Here is an 18511-nt window from a genome sequence, read left to right on the forward strand (position 1 = left end):
TGTCCCTTGTCCCTTGTCCCTTGTCCCTTGTCCCTTGTCCCTTGTCCCTTGTCCCTTGTCCCTTGTCCCGCTCCTGCGGGAGGCGGGCACGGGGCGAGCGCGAACCCGCGGCAGGCGGCGGCGGCCGCGGGGGGGCGCTGTGCCCCCTGCCCCGCGCGCCCGGGCCGGGCCGGGCCGCCCCTCGCTCCCGCCCCTGCCGGCGCCCCCGCCCCTAGCTCCCGCCGCTCCCGCCGCAGGCCAGCCCAGCCCAGCCCGCCAGTGCCACAGCTGCGGCCGCTGCCGTCCGCCAGCCCGCTCACCCGGCACGGCACAGCCCGGCACGGCACAGCCAGCCCCTGCCCTGCGCCCCCCGCACCGCCCGGACCACGCGAGCCAGCCATGGGTAAGCGAGCGCGGCTGCGGCAGAGCCCGCGCCCCGGGGCCGCGGGGGAGCCGTGGGGAGGCTGGGAGCGGGGGCAGGTGCGGGGCAGCCCCGGCGGGCGGCAGCCGCCTGTTGAGCGCCCCGGCAGCGCGGGGAGGGGGAGCGGCCGCCCCTCCGCCCGCCTCGCTCGGCGCCGCTGCCTCAGAAACTCCGCGCAGGGAGCGGGAGCGGGCACAGGGACACCCTGTCCGGCGGGACAACGGGACCGTGCTCGCAGGCTGCAGAGCGCTCCCTTCCTCTGGAGATAAATCATTGATGTGGGTGGTGATGATGATAACAATAATGCAGAATGCGGAATGTAGTTTCGGAGGCGGTTGTCCATCCCGCGGTCCATCCCTCAAAAGCCGAGGAAGAGGCGCACTCGGGGGTCGGGGGCGGCCCCGGGGCTCTCCGCGGGGCTCGGTGCCGCCGCCCGGCGCTGGGGACTCGCTCGGTCTCGCCCGGCTCCCCCTCGGGGTACGGCGGGGCGGGGGCGCGCAGCCCCTCTTCACCAGAGCCGCGTCCCCAGAGGTGCGGCTCAGCTTTCGCCGCGGTGGGAAGTTCGGTCGGGAGAGGGGGGATAGCCTCGGGACACGGGGAGGAGAGCGGAGGTGCCTCTGGAGATGGGCAGCGCCGAGTACTCCCGTGTGCCAGGCGTGATGCATGTAGGTGTGAGCGCTAGGGAATCCTGCGGGCCACTGGGATAACGCGGTGCGCTGTTCGCTCTGCAGCGGTGGAGGGAGGTGGGTGTGGGTGGAAAGTTGTGACTTCTGTTCCCAAACTTATGGGGAGGGTAGCGCTTGCGTGAGTGTGTGAACAGGAGCAGAAATGGGGCCCTAGGGAGGAAGAGATTCGTAGTGCACATGGGTCGGCAATCAGCACCCACCTTCACCATTCCCATCCTTTCAGCATGGGACTTTTAGTATATGGGCTGCTTCCCGCGAGCTCTCTTTCAACCAACAATACATCCAAATTAATTAAGCAGTAATGAAAATTAGGAGGTTTGAAAAAAGAAAAGATAGAAAAATACAGCTATATCTTTGGTCTGGTTCGCCACTGGCATATCACTGCTTAGAGGTTGCAACTCCTAAAGCAGAGCTATCAGTGCGTGCCCGAGTGTTAATATGCACATACTGATGCTGGCACACTCTCTCTCTGGTTTTAATTAAGAAGAAAAAAAATTAATTACTCAGCCAAAGCTAAAGGAAGCTGACAGAATTCCTATGGTTGCTACTTTGTTAAATTAATTCGCATCACCTAATTCCCTAATTTCTAAATGCTTATTAAGTGTTTTGTTCCCTAGCTTAGTAGAGATCAGACTCCTCTAGTATTAGTGTCTTTTTACTAATCTTTTTGTAAGTTTTCTACACCCCCTTTAGTGCACAGTAAAGTACTGATTTCTTTAGCTTCAGCAGGCTCTGGTGGTTGAAACAAACCAACGAGCTGTATTAGCAGCATCAAAAAGCTTATTTTTTGTGTCCATATTCTGATACTCATTTTTCAGATTATTCTTTTCCTGTGCGAGCTTTTGATATTAAATGAAGCTGCAAAATGTGCAGCCTCTCTTCTTATCTGTATCTTACTATCTTCCTCTTAACTTACACTTTTAATGGCATGGGTTGATGTCCCATAGGATTAATAAATGGGTTGATAAATCTTGGAATGGGGAATGAAGAGGGATAGAAAGAAATGTTTTTGCTGTCTTCCTGAAAGTATTGATTTCCATGTGAAATTGTTCTTAAATGTCTTTGCTGCTAAGTGTGTGAAAATGGTTTTCCGTCAGTGAATTAAGTTGCTGGCAATTTGAAATCAAAACACTGATTTAAATCTTCGTCAGTGATTCACCTTAAGGAGAAGGCCATCTTAATTTCAGTACTAAAATCTTAGAAAAGCACTAAAGTTAGTCTTGCACATTGTGGGTCTGCTACAGTGTGTGAAATATATAATTTATGTCCATGTAGAATGTGTTGTCCTGAATGTAGCAGTTGAGAAAAGGGGAGTGAAGACAAGAAAACTTTTCTTGAACATTTTGCTCATAATGATGATAATGACAACGCAAAATTCCAAGGTCTACCGAGTTCTTTGCTTAGAAGCATTGTTGGATGACCAAGCTGTGTCTGAGTTAATGGCAGTTTGGTCAGTCAGGAGAGGGGACTTGGAGCAGAAATTTCATATGAAGTACTTCAAAAAGAAGCCTTTGTCAGCTGGCAGTCCAGTCCCCCATGAATACAATGTTTTGTTTCTGTCATTGCATAACTGTTGCCTTGGCATTAGGTAGACTGAGGCTGATGGGATTGTCTCACCAGTCCTTGTGTGGAGCCCCAGTGCTGTTATTGAGCTTCTTCATCTGATGGCAGGGGTGTGTTAGACTGCTTCTCATTAAGACAGTTCGAGTGGTCCTTGCTCACACTAAACTTTTGTGTAGGACTGGCTTACCCAGACTGTTTTTTGTTTTCCTTTTTGGAGGCTGAGAGCCCTCTGCAGCCATTGTTCTTTGGGCTTTTGACTTCCTCAGCACTTCTGAAAATTGAGCATCCTATTTTCAACATCAGCTAGGGTTTGCACTGGCTGGATGGAGGGTCCTCAGTAATGACCAGAGCATTGCTTTGTGTATCTCCTGTGAGAAGTCTCACCCATGGGCATCTTACATTGTGGCACACACTCTCTAAAACATAGTGTTTCACTTAGAAAGTGGGGAGGGGGGCTGTTATTTTACGAAATGAACAAAAAAAAAAAAAAAAAAGTGAAAAGTTTTGGTTCCTAGAAGTTTGAAAAGCATGATACAACATTATTTCTTGGGAACTGTGTGTTTTTGTAATTTTACACCTTTTCTTCTTTGTACTTTCCAAACTACTGCTTTTTATTAAAAAAAAAAATAGCGGTGGGTACATATATGATATTTGAGTTGGTGAGATTTTTGGAAAGAGATATTGAGGAGAACATTGTCTGCAGAGGATGGAATGATGCCTGTCTTTATGTGGGTTCTAGTCCCATTTCTCTGAAGCCCCAGTGCAGGAACTGCTGTCTTGTGGAGACTAAAGGCCTGGGAATTCCCAGAGGTATGACACTGGGGCCATCTCCTGTCCTTCACACCTTTTCCAGCACATCCAGCTCCATCAGCAGAACTTGCTTCTGTGTACATGTAGTTCCTCCCTGCATCCCAGAGCAGACCATCCCTTTCTTGTAGGCATTATCTTCAGGAGTTCCAGCTTAGGGGCTGTTGCTATCCAGAGAAATGGTCCTCGCTTTTAGATGAAGTGTGTCTGAAGTAGGTTCAAATATTCCCTAAACCAGGCTTTCTTCTTATAAACAGCTGTGGGCAAATCCTGAAAGAGAATAATTCTTTCTTTCTATTCAGCTGTACACTTCATTCAGGTAGGAGCTGAAATCTTTTGTGTCTAACATTAATAGTAAAATCGGATTAGCTTTGGTCACTAAGGATGGCTGGATTTCAATTTTCAAATATTATAGTCCATATTTTCTTAAATTGTACACCTCTTAAACATATTTAACCCCATTAAAAGAAAAGAAACTTATATTCAATTTATCTTCTTATAAGACCTGTGAAATACAAAATTTTATACTGCTGCCCTTCCTCTGTCTCCGCAGCACCTGTTTGTGCTGGGTACTTCATTTGCCTTCTCACTGTAATCCTTCTTGTCTGAGAAGGAGGTGGAGGAGAAAATGTTGTGCATTTCAGATATTCCTGGTATCTTAAACAATTTGTGTTTTCACTATATTTAGAGGTTCTTCCTCATCCTCTCTATAAGTGTGTGGTTCTGTAATACGGGATATCTTCTGTCCTGTGTGTTAATTCTATGTCTTCTAGATCTTGAGTTGTTACATTTCAGAAATACATAGTGGATGATAGATTGCCTTTCTGGGAGGTCTGAACTGTTAGTGCCTGATTGCTTGTCTTTTTCAGAGTATTTATACAATTTTTAAAACCAGTTGAAGTCTCCAGGTGTTTTCTAATCATATATTTTGTTTTGACCTTTAAAGATCAATAATCTAACCCCTCTTCTATGTGCAGGGACGTCTTTTCACTTGCTCAAAGCCCTGCCTAGCCTGACCTTGAACACTTCCAGGGAAGGAGCATTCAGGGACTTCTCTGAACAATATTTAGTAATATCTAAAGTCTTTATCTAAAAAAGTAAGTCCAGAGTCCATTTCAGGATAAGATGAAAGAAAATTTGAAACCAAACCCAGTGAAGCCCACTTCCAGTTATCTCTTTTTTTTCATCATGCAGCAGTATCACATTGAGCAATTCATTAGTGAGGATTTCTCTCTTCTCAAAAATACACAGTTGTTGAAGCCAGATGCAAAATAACTCCTCTTATTCTATTTCCACTGATAGTTTTTGGATAGAAACATGATGTTGTCTTTTCAAAAGTGGGAGAACAGTGAAATTTCACTGAAGTGAAGTATTTGCTGAGGGAACTGCTGTGTGTTGTTGCGTTGCTTCACTCTCCACAACGGCGGCTCTTCTCACTGATGGATTTCTCTTCTGTTTGACCTCCCCACAGGCACCCCAGCCATGTGTGTGCCCTTTGCCTTTCCTCAGACATGCACACACCTGGTCCCCATGAGTGCCTGCCCTGCACCTGCCCAGGCAGCACAGCTCCTCTGTGCACACCTTCGCTGAGGTGCCGAGAGCTCGCACAGAGCCACGGGAGCTGCCTTCCTTGAGCCCACCTGTAAAAAATTCATCCTCTTCATGGCCCCGCACTGTTAATGTAGTGGAAGATGATGGAGCACATGGCAACCCACACTGGCACTGGGGTTCCAGTCTGGTGAGGCATGTGGTGGGACATTTGGGAGCTCATTTTCCAGGGTTCGCTTATGCATACTTGTGGCTGCATTGGTTTGAGAGAAGTCAAGATTCTTTCTGTTCTTTTGGCTGTCTCCTTAAAATCCATTTATGTACAAGTGCCTCTGGGTTTGCATTGGTGTGAGCAAATGTAAGGAAAGATAGATTAGTTCTCATGTGGCACATCAAAGATGGCTGTATCAAAGTGCTGGGTCCCAGCTGAGCTTGCAAGCTTCTCTCTGTACAGGTGCAGAGTCCTGTGCGGGGAGGATTACTGGGTCAATATCCACAGTGGTCAAAGGGCAGAACAGAGCCCATCACATCCATCTCACAAGCTGGCTTCTTCCAGGTCATGTGCAATGTAGCTCATGGCCCAAAGGAAGCAAACTTGGCTTGATAGTACCCAGAGAGGAATCCACATCTCCTGATCCCTTCCCAGCCTTTATTCTGCAGGCAGGTGTGAACTTGAGCCAGCTTTGGTGCAGGGGTGGCTGTGCCAGTCAAGACCCTGTCACCACCCCCATAAAGACAGTGAGCATCAATGGAGATGTCACCATTCAGTGTAACAAATAGGTAGCATCCTATGCACCACTTAATTCTTAGCTGTTTGTTGCTTTCTATTGCTGCTCTGTCTTGGTGCTTTGGCAGTCTTCCTCTCCATAATTATTTGTCTCTTGGGTTTTAGGCTCAAAAGCTTGCATGGTAGTTGTGGCTTGGGAAACATTTACAAGCAACACAAAGAATTATGAGAATTCAACATCTTTTGTTCTCCCTGGTTTTGGAGCTCTTTGACTGGCAGTAAATTTCAAAATGTGAATGGAGTTTATGTTTCATTAACAGAAGGATGTGCCAGCCACAGAGCTATTGATAGGTACAAACCTCAGTGCTTTTCTCTGCATCACTTTTGAGTGTGTTTGTTTTATTCTTTGATAGTTGTGCACATGTCACACTTGGAAATTTTAGACTAAAGTTACATGTACAAGAAAGGGCTTTCAGAAATGTGTTTGTACTTTAATATTTGGGATTTTTTTTTTTTTTAAATTTTATTTTTTATTTTTTTGCCTGGGGGCAGCTGTTGAAAAGGACTGTGGTTCAAAAATAGCTGGGACCTGGGTCGTGAGCAAGACTGGACTTCTTGAACTCATTTGAAGTATCCAGTATAAGATACAGCTTTCATAATTTTGTTTGGGGTTTTTTGAATGTCAGTTAAGTGTATAGAGCAATTGTTGCATATTGCAGCCTAAAGCTCTTGTCTTTGAATACACTCCTTCAGTGGCAGTGGAAATACAAGAATTGCTCTGGTGTAAACCATACATAAATCAGAGTTGGATTGTACTGAAGGCAAACAGGGCATAACTTGTGCAGGAAGGAGTAAGGAAGCAGCTGGCTTGCCTTCCAGGTGCTGGTTTGTGGATCAACAGACAGAAAGGACACCTTGTGTTAACAATGCAGCTGGTGGGGAGATCCAAACCCATAGTAGATGATGGGAGTTCAGCCAGAGGAGGATCATGTTTTGAGTAGTGCACTGGTTTTCTCAATATTGGAAATGTATACTTATTGGTTGTTTTGCTGAGCTGGAGCAGTGGAGCCTGCCACTGATGGCTAAGTGGGAAGGAATCTGACTCCCTCATGCTGCCTGCAAGGCACGGCTGGGACTCTCCAGTGTCTGGGTTCACCCTTTAGTCTGTGTTTTTGCCAGCTTGCATGCTAACAAATTCATTGAGGCTTCTCAGTCCTAATGCTGAGTATGTGTCAGTGAAGCTGCTGGGTGCAGGTGAGCTCTGTTTGCCTGCAGTCACCTGCAGACACCCTGTAGGAGCCCCCTTGGGTGTGTGGCTGCTCTTGGGTCTTAGCTATCTCCTCAAGAGAGATTTCACACTTTCTTCTTTTTTTTTTAATTCCATGGGTTTATATGTGTTTTCTGATGGACACAAATGTTTCATGACATAAGACAGTGCTTTCATCAACTTAGACTTCTTTTTAAAATTTCTGAAGTTCGCGGTTCTGCAATTTTCTGTAAGGATTTCTGGAATGGAGTCCTTGGCACACACAATGCCAAAAAACACTGCAAATCTGAGCTAGTGCAGAGTACTGGTTGGATCTTGAATACTTTTTCATAAATTCTTTACTAAAGTAGTTTTAATTTTCTTGTTCTCTGTGTTTTCTGTACCTTATAGTTTTCTTTTTTCTTTGTTTTATTTTTTTGAAGGAATAACTTTTGGAAGGTTTTAAGTGATTGCTACTTGTGTCTAAACTTAGGCTTTTGTTACCAAAACCGTGTTGACATAAATGTCATGCACTTTTCCAAACAAAAGCATAAAATGAGATTTTGTATTTGTTAAGTATACAGCTGAAAATAAGTTTGCCACATGGAACTTCCCTTGTGGGAAATGAAATGCTTTTCTTGAGCTGTTTAGGCGTGCGTTAAAAAAAAGTCATGAGGAAATAGAGATGTCTAGTGGGAGTATTTGGAGTTCTTTTGGTGCAAGCACTGGGATTTGCTCCAGCACATCTGTGGAGAACCCACAACTTGCAAGGTGTAAAAACAAGAACACTTCATGTAACATCTGCTCACGCTCTGTGATGGGCACAGGTACAAAAGCCTTGAAATCTCTGAGATATTTGTCATGCCATGTCAAGGGAATGTAACAGAATCCAGTACATGGTCTGTTACTTCCTGCTCTCCAGCCAGTGAAGTTATTAGGTACTAAAGCTGATAACAGTTACATTGAGCCAAAGTTTTGCATAAGCTAATGCGAGGAATGCAGTGCAGAGGGGGCTTTGCTATGTGTGACTGATGTAGCCCACATTAGTAATTATTTCCCTCGTGCAATGTATATCTTCACTTCATAGATGTTTCCCCCATTCTGTGCTGAAATTGAAATGGTGATTTCTCATGCTTGGTAATTGTCTGATGAAAATCCCCCAATTCAGCTTATGTCTGGAGACTTAAATAAATAATGATGTGGAATGAAAAATAGCCAGATAAGTAATTTTTGCTGGGCTTAGCCTGCAATTTTTTGTTTCGCTCTTTAAATTATTTTTAAACAGTTTGAAAATACCTGTTTTTCTCCTCAAACTTTATCTATGAGAAGCCTACAATAGATACTTAATCTTTAACCTTCTCCTGAAATTCTTCAACATTTTTCATGTTATCTGCCTCTGATATTCTTGCAACACCATGCTTGAGAAATTGTTGTAATCTATCACATACTAAATTCCTCTTATTCCTCAGTGGAAACCTTAGGAAAGCAAAAAAAAAAAGAACAAGGAAGGAGTAAAAAGACTCAGAAAAAGCTGATTTAAAGTAACTGTGGCAGACTGAAGGTAGGTATTCAAGGAGTGGGTGGAACTGAAACAAAACACAAATGAGGTAGCAGTGTGAGTCAAGAATCAATTGATTTCATCCTTGAAGTCTGCAGATTTCATTAAAATTATTTTATATTCCTGTAAAACTTTATTTCTGGATTTTTTTTATGTTTCCTATGGCTGTCATCATAAAATCTGCTAAATGTTTTCCCATTACCATCAGCTTTCTAGCTTGTCCAGAATGCTTTAGGCTCTTTCCATTATCCTCACAGAGAGGAAGTACTAGATATCATGGTCAAACCTTGTCCTTCCCTCCCTCTAGGCTGTTTTCCACTAGGATTTTAGGGCAGGGGTGTGTGGGTAGATAGTTCCCTGCCCCCCTTATTCTTGGCATTTGATCCTCCACTGAAGACTTCCTCCATGATGTGACGTCTACAAGTGCTTGCTGGTTTTGCACGCGTGTGATTCAAGTGCAGCTGTGACTGTGACTTGTACTTCAAGTAAGTGATGTACCTCTCTTAGAGACAGAAAACCAGAGAGACTTTAAAAGAAACAGCTTCAAAATAAACAGAAAGTCAGGAGACACTTCCTTAAAGCAAAATTAAGTGCTTTACTGGAGGGAGGTTGGAGTCTTAGATTTCTATTTCCACAGTAACAGAAAGGCATGGCACATGTGGAAGATTAAGTGTTGTTGCCAAGGCTAATGGAAATGTCCCAGCTGCTGTTAAAACCTGACATATAACTGTGTTAATTACTGCACACTGAGTCTTCTGTTCCTATAAGAACATGCAAAGAAAAAGGTTCAGCAAAATGCCAGGGTAGTTACAGTCAGCACTAGTTCCTTCTCCCTCTTAAAAAACACATTTAGTTGATAAAAATACTTTGTTTCATGTTTGATTAGTTGATCTTAGATAGCACTGGTATTTTTTGGCTGTAGAGATAGCTGCAAAATTGGTCAGTATGATGGCTTTAGGATGACTATCTACTTTCTGAAGATTACTTACCCTCTTAGAAAGAATTATGTTCAGAGTGGTTAGAAAATTAGAAATGTTCCTTGTTTGTCACAGAGTTGTTAGGGTTTAACCGAGGGATGAGAATGGAAACAGTACCTGAGTTTCTGTTGAAAAAAAACCCAAAGAAACCCTGCCAGTTACTTGGAAGTGTAGTGTCTTTGTTCATTAGTTGTTCCTCTGGCCTGCTAACTGGGCTTCCTGTGCAGAACTCCTGAGAAGAGACTGATGAAGATGTCCTGGTTTTGGCCAGGACAGAAGTATTTTCTTGTACAGCAGCCATGAGGGGGCAGAGTCTGGAGCCCTGTGGGTGTATCTGGGTTGCTATTCTGTACCACCCACATCACTGCCAGCAATGGAATTAAGGGACACCTGGGAGGAACGTGGGCATGGATTGCGGGGCATGGGGGAAGCGTGGCATGTGGAGCGTGTCTGCCATTGTTTTTCGCTGTCCCAGGCTTGGTGAGCATATTTGCCTGTAAATCACCCTCTTTTTATACACTTTTTTTTGTTAGTGTTACTACTGGTACTGTTAATTTTCTTATCTCCTCACTGTTTTCAGTAACTTGTTCTTACCTCAACCCATAATCTCTGCCTTTTGTCTCCCACCAGAGTGGGGAGGAGGGGAGTGGCTTGTTATTTTCTTTTTAGTGAGAGTACTATATTGGGGAGTGCCCTTCCTAGAACAGGATGGTGGACTTCATAAGAAGACACAGAAGGGGAAAAGCAGTTCTCCAGCCAAAATGTGAGTTCCCGAAGCACTCCTTGCTCTTTCCCATCATACAAGATTATCAGTTCAGAAAATACCATCATGCTTGTTTAAGTTATCTATTGTAATCCTTTTAAAAATACTTGATCCTTAAAACTCTTGTTTTTTAGGGAAGAGACTGGTAGATATTAATAGGAGGGAAGCATGCCTTTTTCCTTCCATATGTGTTTGTGAGCGTGACTGCTGTGCCCACTTCCCACATGGTCAGTAGTCTGTCTTCTGCATGTGTGAAACATCCCTTATGTTGGCTCCTGTACCTTGTAAATAAAGTGTTTTCTATTGCTTTACTCAGAAAATATGTCAAGCTTTTTGTTACATATGTTTCATTGCTCTGACACTTGTGCTTTGCATTTGCATGTGGTTCTTAGATCTCTGTGGAGAGAGATTTATTCTCCCTATCCAAGTTTAAACATAGGAGAAAAATCATGGAATTGTAGGATGGCTTAGATTGGAAGGTGCCTTAACAATTATTCAGTTCCAACTCCCCTGCCATGGGCAGGGACACCTTCCACTAGACCATAGCTCCATCCAGCCTGCCATTGAACACTTCCAGGGATGGAGCTTCCACAACTTCCTTGGGAACCTTGTTACAGAGTCTCACCACCCACACAGTAAAGAATTTCATCCTAGTTATCTAATCAAAATCTGCCCTCTTCTCAGTTTAAAGCATTGCCCCATGCCCTATCACTACACTCCTTGGTAAAGGTCCCTCTGCATCTTTTTTGTAGGCTCCCTTCAGATACTAGAAAGTGCTACAAGGTCTCCCCAGACCTTCTCTTATCCAAACTGAGCAACCCCAGCTCTCTCAGCCTGTCTTCATAGGAGAGGTGCTCCAGTCCTCTGATAATCTTTGTAACCTCCTCGGGACCTGCTCCAGAAGGTTGATGTCCATGCTGTGCTGAGGATGCTGGACCCCAGGGCTGGATGCAGTGCTCCAGGGGGGGTATCACACTGCCAGACTAGAGGGGCAGAATTACCTTCCTCAACCTGCTGGCCATGCTGCTCTTGATTCAGCCCAGAGTACAGTTGACTTTCTGGGCTGCAAGTGCACACTGCTGGTTCAAAGTCAATTTTTCATCCACCAGCACCTCAGGTCATTCTTGGCAGAGCTGCTTTCAATCCACTCATTGTCTGGCCTGTATGCATGGTTGAGACTGCCCTGACTCAGGTGCAGGACCTTACACTTAGCCTTGTTAAGTTTGCCTTTGTTTGCCATTTTAATACTATTTTCTTGTGTCAGGCTAAATCACTGATATCACAGCAGTATCCCAAAATTAAATTTATCCTGAGCCTTAGCATGTGGTCCCAGAGACATTCAGTATAGCCAGAGACATTTTATGCACGCAGGTGACTTCCACATCATGAGTGGACTTGTAGCAGTAACCTGTGCTCTCCTGTGGCAGACACAGAAGATGGAACTGTGACACTTAAAGCCATCAGGCTTGGCAGCTGTTGTGTGCTCTGCTTTGTCCTGAAGGGGACAGCCAGGAAGAGCACCCTGCTGACAGCCTGCATCTCAGGCCTTCCACAGCACTTGGTATGTACCGTGCCAGTGCTTCCTGCTAGGAGATACTGGCAATTCCTTTAAGATCTTTCCTCTAAGGTCATCATGGCTTTAAGGAGCTTTTGCACTTACTGTCTTGGAAACTGCCTTTCTTCCTTGAGTATGACCAAGAGCTGCCAAGGCAGCTGTGTTTCTCTTAAGCACTGAAGTTGATGATACAAAACATGAAGCTTGAGAGGAGGAAATCAGGATTCCAGAACTTCTTATCTGTGTACTCACTGTCAGTGTCCCTTCTGTGGGAGACTAGAATGATCAGGAGATTTTGTGGCTGCAGGACAAAGTCTAGGCCATGGCTTGGACATCTGTGATCCTTTCTGGAAGGGTTTTTGAGGAGGGTGCTCATATGGCCTTTCTGGGCTTAGTGTGAAAAAAGACAAGCTTTTTTTTTCCTCCTGGTGTATTTTTGTTGTTTGTTGTTTTATATGTTTGTTTGTTTTATTAATGAAATACAACAGAAATTGCTTTCTTCAGATGTAACAGTAACATTGTATAAAAGGGTCCTACTTGTGTTTGTGGAGGCTGCTGACAGTCTTTGGTTACATCAAGCCCTGTGGAGTAGGTGGCTTCAAATCAGAGGGTAATGAGGATGCCCCTGTATGTGCTATGGCACAAGCTGCAGAGTGTGGAAATCTGGCAGTGTTTTGCCTAGGCTGTGTAGCTTCTCTCCTCTCAGGGTTCATGTAGTAACCTAAACTTAATCTCTGTTCACATCATCTTAAATTGCCCATTAACTCAATCGTATGCTGGCATGCAGACTTTTTCATTTCCAGTTTTGCTTGGGAACGCTAACTCTTTAGTCTCTTGATGAAGCTGTGTGTGGGCTTACCTGCATTTGCATGGTAGGAGTTTGCTAAAGGAAATACCTTCCCAAATGCTAGCTCCAGCAGCTGTGTTCCCCTGCAGACACGTGGAAGAGGCAGGGCAGCAGTTGCCAGCAAGCGTCACCACCGTCTTTTGTTTCACTCATAGCTATGGTGACCCTGGATGTGAGACCAGGAATGTATGCACTGGAGATGATTTAAGGAAATGTGCAGCACTGCATACTAATTGATTCAGGTCATGGTACTCACAGGATAAGTGTAGCAGCTTCCTGCCTCCCAAGTGGTTCCTGTGGTTCTGATGTGAACCTCTTTGGCTTATGCCAAGAAAAAAAAAACCTGCGTAGTAATTAAAATTAACCTGACCTGCTTTAGAGGAGCCTGGTTTGAATTAGGGCACGATTATTAAAGCAGTACTCAGCTTTGCTAAATCTTTCCCTTTTCTTCCACATCATTCATTTCCTGCCATTCCATCAGCTCAGTAACTGGGGTAGTATCTGTTTATATGAGACCCCTCATGTCTGTGGAGGAGACCAAGGCTTGGCTAACACAAAGCACAAGCCTTGGTGGGATTCTGACAGGATGCAGGGCTTGGTGGCCAACAGGGTCTCTGGCTGTCCCATCTCCAGAAAGCCAGCACTATGGGAGTAGAAAATGGGGAGTGAAAAGATAACTGTGCACATAACTGACCTGAATGCTGTTCTTCTCATGGGTGTCTAAAATAGTTAACATAATTGGGCTGCTTGGAGTTTACTGCATAAATCCAAGTCCTCTGAGCTTTAAGGGCATTGCCTTTTATATCTGTGTGTGGGAAATTCAAGAAAAGCAAGAGTGCAACAGTTTTAATCTCAAACCATGGAAGCTTCGTCAGTTTGAAGGCTCAAAGTCCCTTGCTTGTGGTTTTAGTTCCCATGAGCTGGATGATGTGCCTATTTTTTCTTTATATGTAGATGACACCATTTTAAGGTTTCTTCAAGCCCTCTTTGTTGGCTGGGTAATAGGTAAACAGGAGTTTTGATAAAAAAATGCATTAAAGACATTTTTTGAATAGGAGCATTTTGCATCGGGTTGTCTTTCCATCAGGTCACAACTACAAAGTGCCAGTTTCAAGGTCTCTCATATTACAGCTGTGCTGCTTGTTTTCCAAGACATCTTTCAGACAGGAACCATTGGCAGCTGCTAAAGTGTTTTCCCAAATTCTTCTCTGGTACAGTGCCTGGATGCCCTGATGCTCCTGCCTTGTTCTGCTGTGCCGTACAGTGGTGTGGTAAGGTCCACCATGGTTGTGCTCTGGTGATGGAGTGAATATTCTTCTTTTTTCACCATTTGTTTGTTTTTACAGTGTTTAAAAAGTTGATGTTGGCAGATAAACAAAAACCAGTAGGATTATTTTTGATCCAAACAAGCAGGATACTTGTATTAGAAAGGTCTTTCTCTCAAAAAACTGAAATGTTTCTTGGGAGAAAAATGTTTGACATGCACATTGTGTTATGCTGCCTTTTTTTTTCCTCTGAAAGATTTGTCTCTGCAGTGAAATGAAACTGATCCTTAGGTTGAAGACTCGTATTGGACATCCCCTCAGCTTGGGAACAATTGGAAAGGAAAGCAAATATGAGTTGTACAGAGAGACATCGTTTTTGGCTCTGATTTTCCCGATTCTTCCTTTGAAGTTCTAACTTATCTTTTGAAAACATGAGAAATTAGAGGTTACTAAACATAATTTTCTGCACTCCTATAAAATGATTAAGCATTGATAATATCTAAACTTGGCAGTCCCTTATCCCTTTTTGAAGAATCACATTTTTACAAGACACCATTAACTCCCACTAGCTGTGGGTCTCATGTTCTCTAGAGAGCATGTCTTTGCTGTCTCCTTGCTTTTTGTGCAAGGATCAGTGTCCTTCAGAGAGCTGCAGATGCCTAGTGCTTTAACACTGCAAAATCTTTGCTCTTGGTTCCTGCTCCTATCCATCCATTGTCTGTTGTAGTCCTCAAATGCTGAAAAAAAAAATCACAAGACTTGCTATTATTTTGGAGGCTTTTGTTTGTTGTTTGTTTTCTGAGCATTTAGTGGCTGGTACTTACTTCAAATTTTCCTTCTTCCATGGTGATGAACGGAAATCTACTTTTTTTTTCTTTTTTTTTTTTTTTTTCTCTCTTTTTTTCTATTTCATGATAAAAGATGAAGGCTTTCATGCTTTAGAACTGGGACTTGAGCTGAGCACCAGATCTTGATAAGCTTGGTGATGGTATTGCAAGAGGCAGTTCTAGCATGTTTCTCCTTACATAACTCTAGTACCTTTGCTATTGCTTTGGGGGGAAAAAAGGCTGAATGTGTTCCACTTTACCTGCCCCTGGTTTTTATGCTCTTCTCTTTAGTACAGGGATTACTGTTGCAGATCTATAGGAGAGCAAAAAGCCTAGGCTAACCCTGAGTCTCCAGAGCCTATGAAATGTTGTATATCTGAAAGGAAGTTGTGGAAACAAAACAGGGATCCCTTCTTTTGGTAGGTGGTACCTATTTGCTGTCTGGAGGAGAAGTACTGTAGCATACCACAGGGACAGTACATTTTAAATTCTGAAAATACTCTGGGCTTCTTACCCCATCTCTTCCACCTAGCCAAACATAATCTTGCTATTTATTGTTTATATTTGAGTGATATCATATGTCTGTCTGATGCTTCAGTTCATCCCTGTTGGGTCACTAAAGAGGCTCCATCGGTTGTTACATCTTTGTTACAAATGTGTTGTTTATAACCAATAAATTTGAGAGTGTGGGAATGGGGTTTTTCATAGTATGTCATTAAGGAAGTGTTGCAAAACTGATGTAAGAGACATATTCTTTTGCTCTGCAAGCTCTGCATTTTCCAGGCAAACTTTGCCATAACAGAGCAGATAGGAAGCAGTGGTTAGTGGGTCAGACAGGCCCAGGGGGCTAAACTGGGGTTTGCTTAGCCAAATGTTAGTGCTTTTTAATGAACACTGAATTTTGCGTGCAGCATTCTCTTCCTTCCCCAAAGCCATAACAAAAAAAATACAAGGGTGTTCAATTGGGTCATGCACAACATCTGTCCTTTACTAAACCAGTCAGGGAGGTATCCCAGTGAGGGAAGAGAAGCTGCCTATAGCTACTGTTAGAGTATCTTTTCACCACTGTGGCTTTGGCAGTCTGGGACAAGCAGCTGTCGATGAAAATCTGCGTGTGGTCCTCAAACCCAAATTTAGAAGGAAAAGGAGAATTTCCTTCGGATTTTGTGCTGGATTTTTACAACAATTGCAAAGTTCCAATAAAACAAATGAAAATTGGAAGTGAAATTAATTTACAGTGCTGTGAAATAATTGCATGGATTTCTTTTCACCCTGTTCAGCTTCCTTAGGTGTTAGGCTGCTTCACACTAAGGAATTGTTTTGTCAAATCTCTCTGCTGCCACCTGTTCAGTCTCCAGTAAATGTAATTAATGTATGGTAGGAATGACAGAGGCTTTGGCCTCTCTTGTCTAGATGGTTTATATATTCTCCACCACAGACTATGTGTTAATTGGGCTATCCTAATAAGTTTCAATGTGCTTTGGTACAGGACTTTTTTGACAAAAGACTCCATGGAGGCCAATTTAACTTTTAAAAAGCCCATTGCAGTAAAAAAGCCTCAGTGAGCATACAGTATGGGCATCTTTGATTTGAAGTTTTTAAGTTCAGCTGAACTTCTTCCAATTAATGGGAGTCTATTATCACCCAAAGCAGGCTGAATCGATGCTGTATTTTAAGCTAAGAATCACAATTTACTGGATACTTACTGGTGGCTGCTGTGAAGGAACATAAGAGCAAAACCAGGTAATTTTCTTTTTTAAAGTTCTGAAGTAATTCACTCTTCCATGGAAAGAAATACAAGGATCTACTTTGAAGGGACTCACAAGGATGATTGAAGTCCAGCTCGTGGCTCTGCACAAGACAGTCCCAAGAGTCGCACCATGTGCGTGAGAGTGTTGTCCAATCACTTCTTGAACTCTGTCAGGCTTGGTGCTGTGACCACTTCCCTGGGGAGCCTGTTCCAGTGCCCAGCCATCCTCAGGCTGAAAGACCTTTTTGAGATATCCTGTCTAAACTTTCCCTGACACAACTTCATGCTGTTCCCTTGGGTCCTATCACCAATCACCAGATGGGAGATCACAGCCTGTCCTGGTGCTTTCCTTCATGAGGAATCTGTACACTGCTGTTGCTTTACTGTTGCAAAGATCAGGAAAGTTAACTTGCTTTTGCCTTGTTTTGGGTGAAGAGCTTAAAAATAAAAGCAGTAATTATTTTTAGGGGGTGGTTTTCTACAAAATATTATGGCAGTGGATGACTTTCCTCTGAAACTTCCAAAGCCAAATAGTATTAGAGGTAATGAAGAGTGCTTTGAAGTGGGTAACTCCTCTCTGGAAAGCTTGGACCTACTGTCTTCTCATAATGCTCAGTGTTGGCCTCTCCTTTCCCGTTATATGGCAAGCTGCAGAGAGACAGTGGGTGCAAGTAGAAGTATAAAATGCATATTGATAAAAACCAAAAAACCAAGTACACTAGAACACAAAAGCAAATGCACATTTATTTAAATAACTGATTCTCAGAAGAGAACTGTGTTTCAGGGTACAATCTGTTAGCGTCACATCCTGATTAGTATGGAAATTTGCCCCAGTTCAGAAATGCACTGGTGGATGTGTCTCCTCTGATGCACCAACAAGCATCCTTGTGAGCTTTAGAGGCAATACTTGGTGTACTTGGCAGCAGAACATACAGACACATACTGAGTCTTCTCCTTCAGGGTCCCTATGTGCATGCTTGTGTTAAAAGACATGTCAGAAAACACCCGTGCACAGCAGGCAGAATTTAGCTGATTTTAGACTTTGCAGTAGTGATTTATTACTATTCAAAATGTTTGCTTGCTTTAATGGACAGGAAAAGTCATGTTTTGTGTTAGACTTAGAAGCAGGAAAAAAAAAATGGTTGGAACAGTGTATAAAGCATGACTTGGAATAATTTTTATTTGGCTGAAACATTGCATTAAAGACCAAATGAAAGACTTCCTTAGCTTCATTTTTCAGGTAAGTAATTACTGAAATATGCATTGATATGTGATAATCCAGGAAACTTCTGATTATAATGAAATCTACCAAACATGATTTACACTATTAGGACAATTTTGGAAATGTGGTTGAAGATCACACCATGGAAATAGAGAAATGATTTGTGAAAGCATGGTTACTGGCCCCTAACAGATGTTTCAGGCTAGTAATGGGACAATGTACATACAAACTTTGACTTGGAGCTCTTTTTTTTTTTTTTTTTTTTTCCCCAGAACCACACAATACTTTTATTTCTGCAACTCTATTGTTACCACTGTTTTTTTATCTAGAAACCAGTTGTGATAAGAAAAAACCTGATCTGCAGTGGAGTATAATTTCAAATTTTATGCTGTTTCGTAGTTGCAAAATACATTAATAAAAACCAGGCTTCTGACTTACGTGTTGGGAAGTGCTGTATTGATTGCAAGGACTGCAGGAGAGCTTTTCTAAGTTGTATTTTTCAGTTTTTTGTAAAAATGCAGAAACACTCCCAAATGTGAGTTAATTTTTCAGTAATGAAGTGCTAGCAATTACTTTTACTGCAGCCTTCCTGGGTAATAATTCTTCTATTGATAGTTCCCCTTTTATGTGCATCTAATGGTATCAATTAATGCTGTAATGCATACAGTATTTCAAAACTGCATTATATTGTGAATAAACTTTCATCTCTGAAATGCTCAAACTCCTTTAGATATAACCATACTTAAAACTACATGTAGCAGCTAGGTGGC

At 43.1% G+C, this 18511-nt stretch overlaps 1 protein-coding gene across 2 annotated transcripts in view; it reads left to right on the forward strand.

The window, feature by feature from the left end:
- Positions 1–254: 254 nt before the first annotated feature.
- Positions 255–18511, forward strand: part of GPM6B (glycoprotein M6B) — a 106152-nt gene continuing 87895 nt past the window's right edge. The window contains exon 1 of one of the 2 annotated variants that reach the window (XM_058857758.1): positions 255–382. In XM_058857758.1, coding sequence (XP_058713741.1) covers positions 379–382 — 4 coding nt within the window. In that variant the 5' untranslated portion in view covers positions 255–378. The remainder of the gene's footprint in view (positions 383–18511) is intronic. The other variant, XM_058857776.1, reaches the window with a different exon arrangement.

This window comes from Poecile atricapillus, chromosome 1 (genome assembly GCF_030490865.1).
Source record: "Poecile atricapillus isolate bPoeAtr1 chromosome 1, bPoeAtr1.hap1, whole genome shotgun sequence".
Classification (NCBI taxonomy): domain Eukaryota; kingdom Metazoa; phylum Chordata; class Aves; order Passeriformes; family Paridae; genus Poecile; species Poecile atricapillus.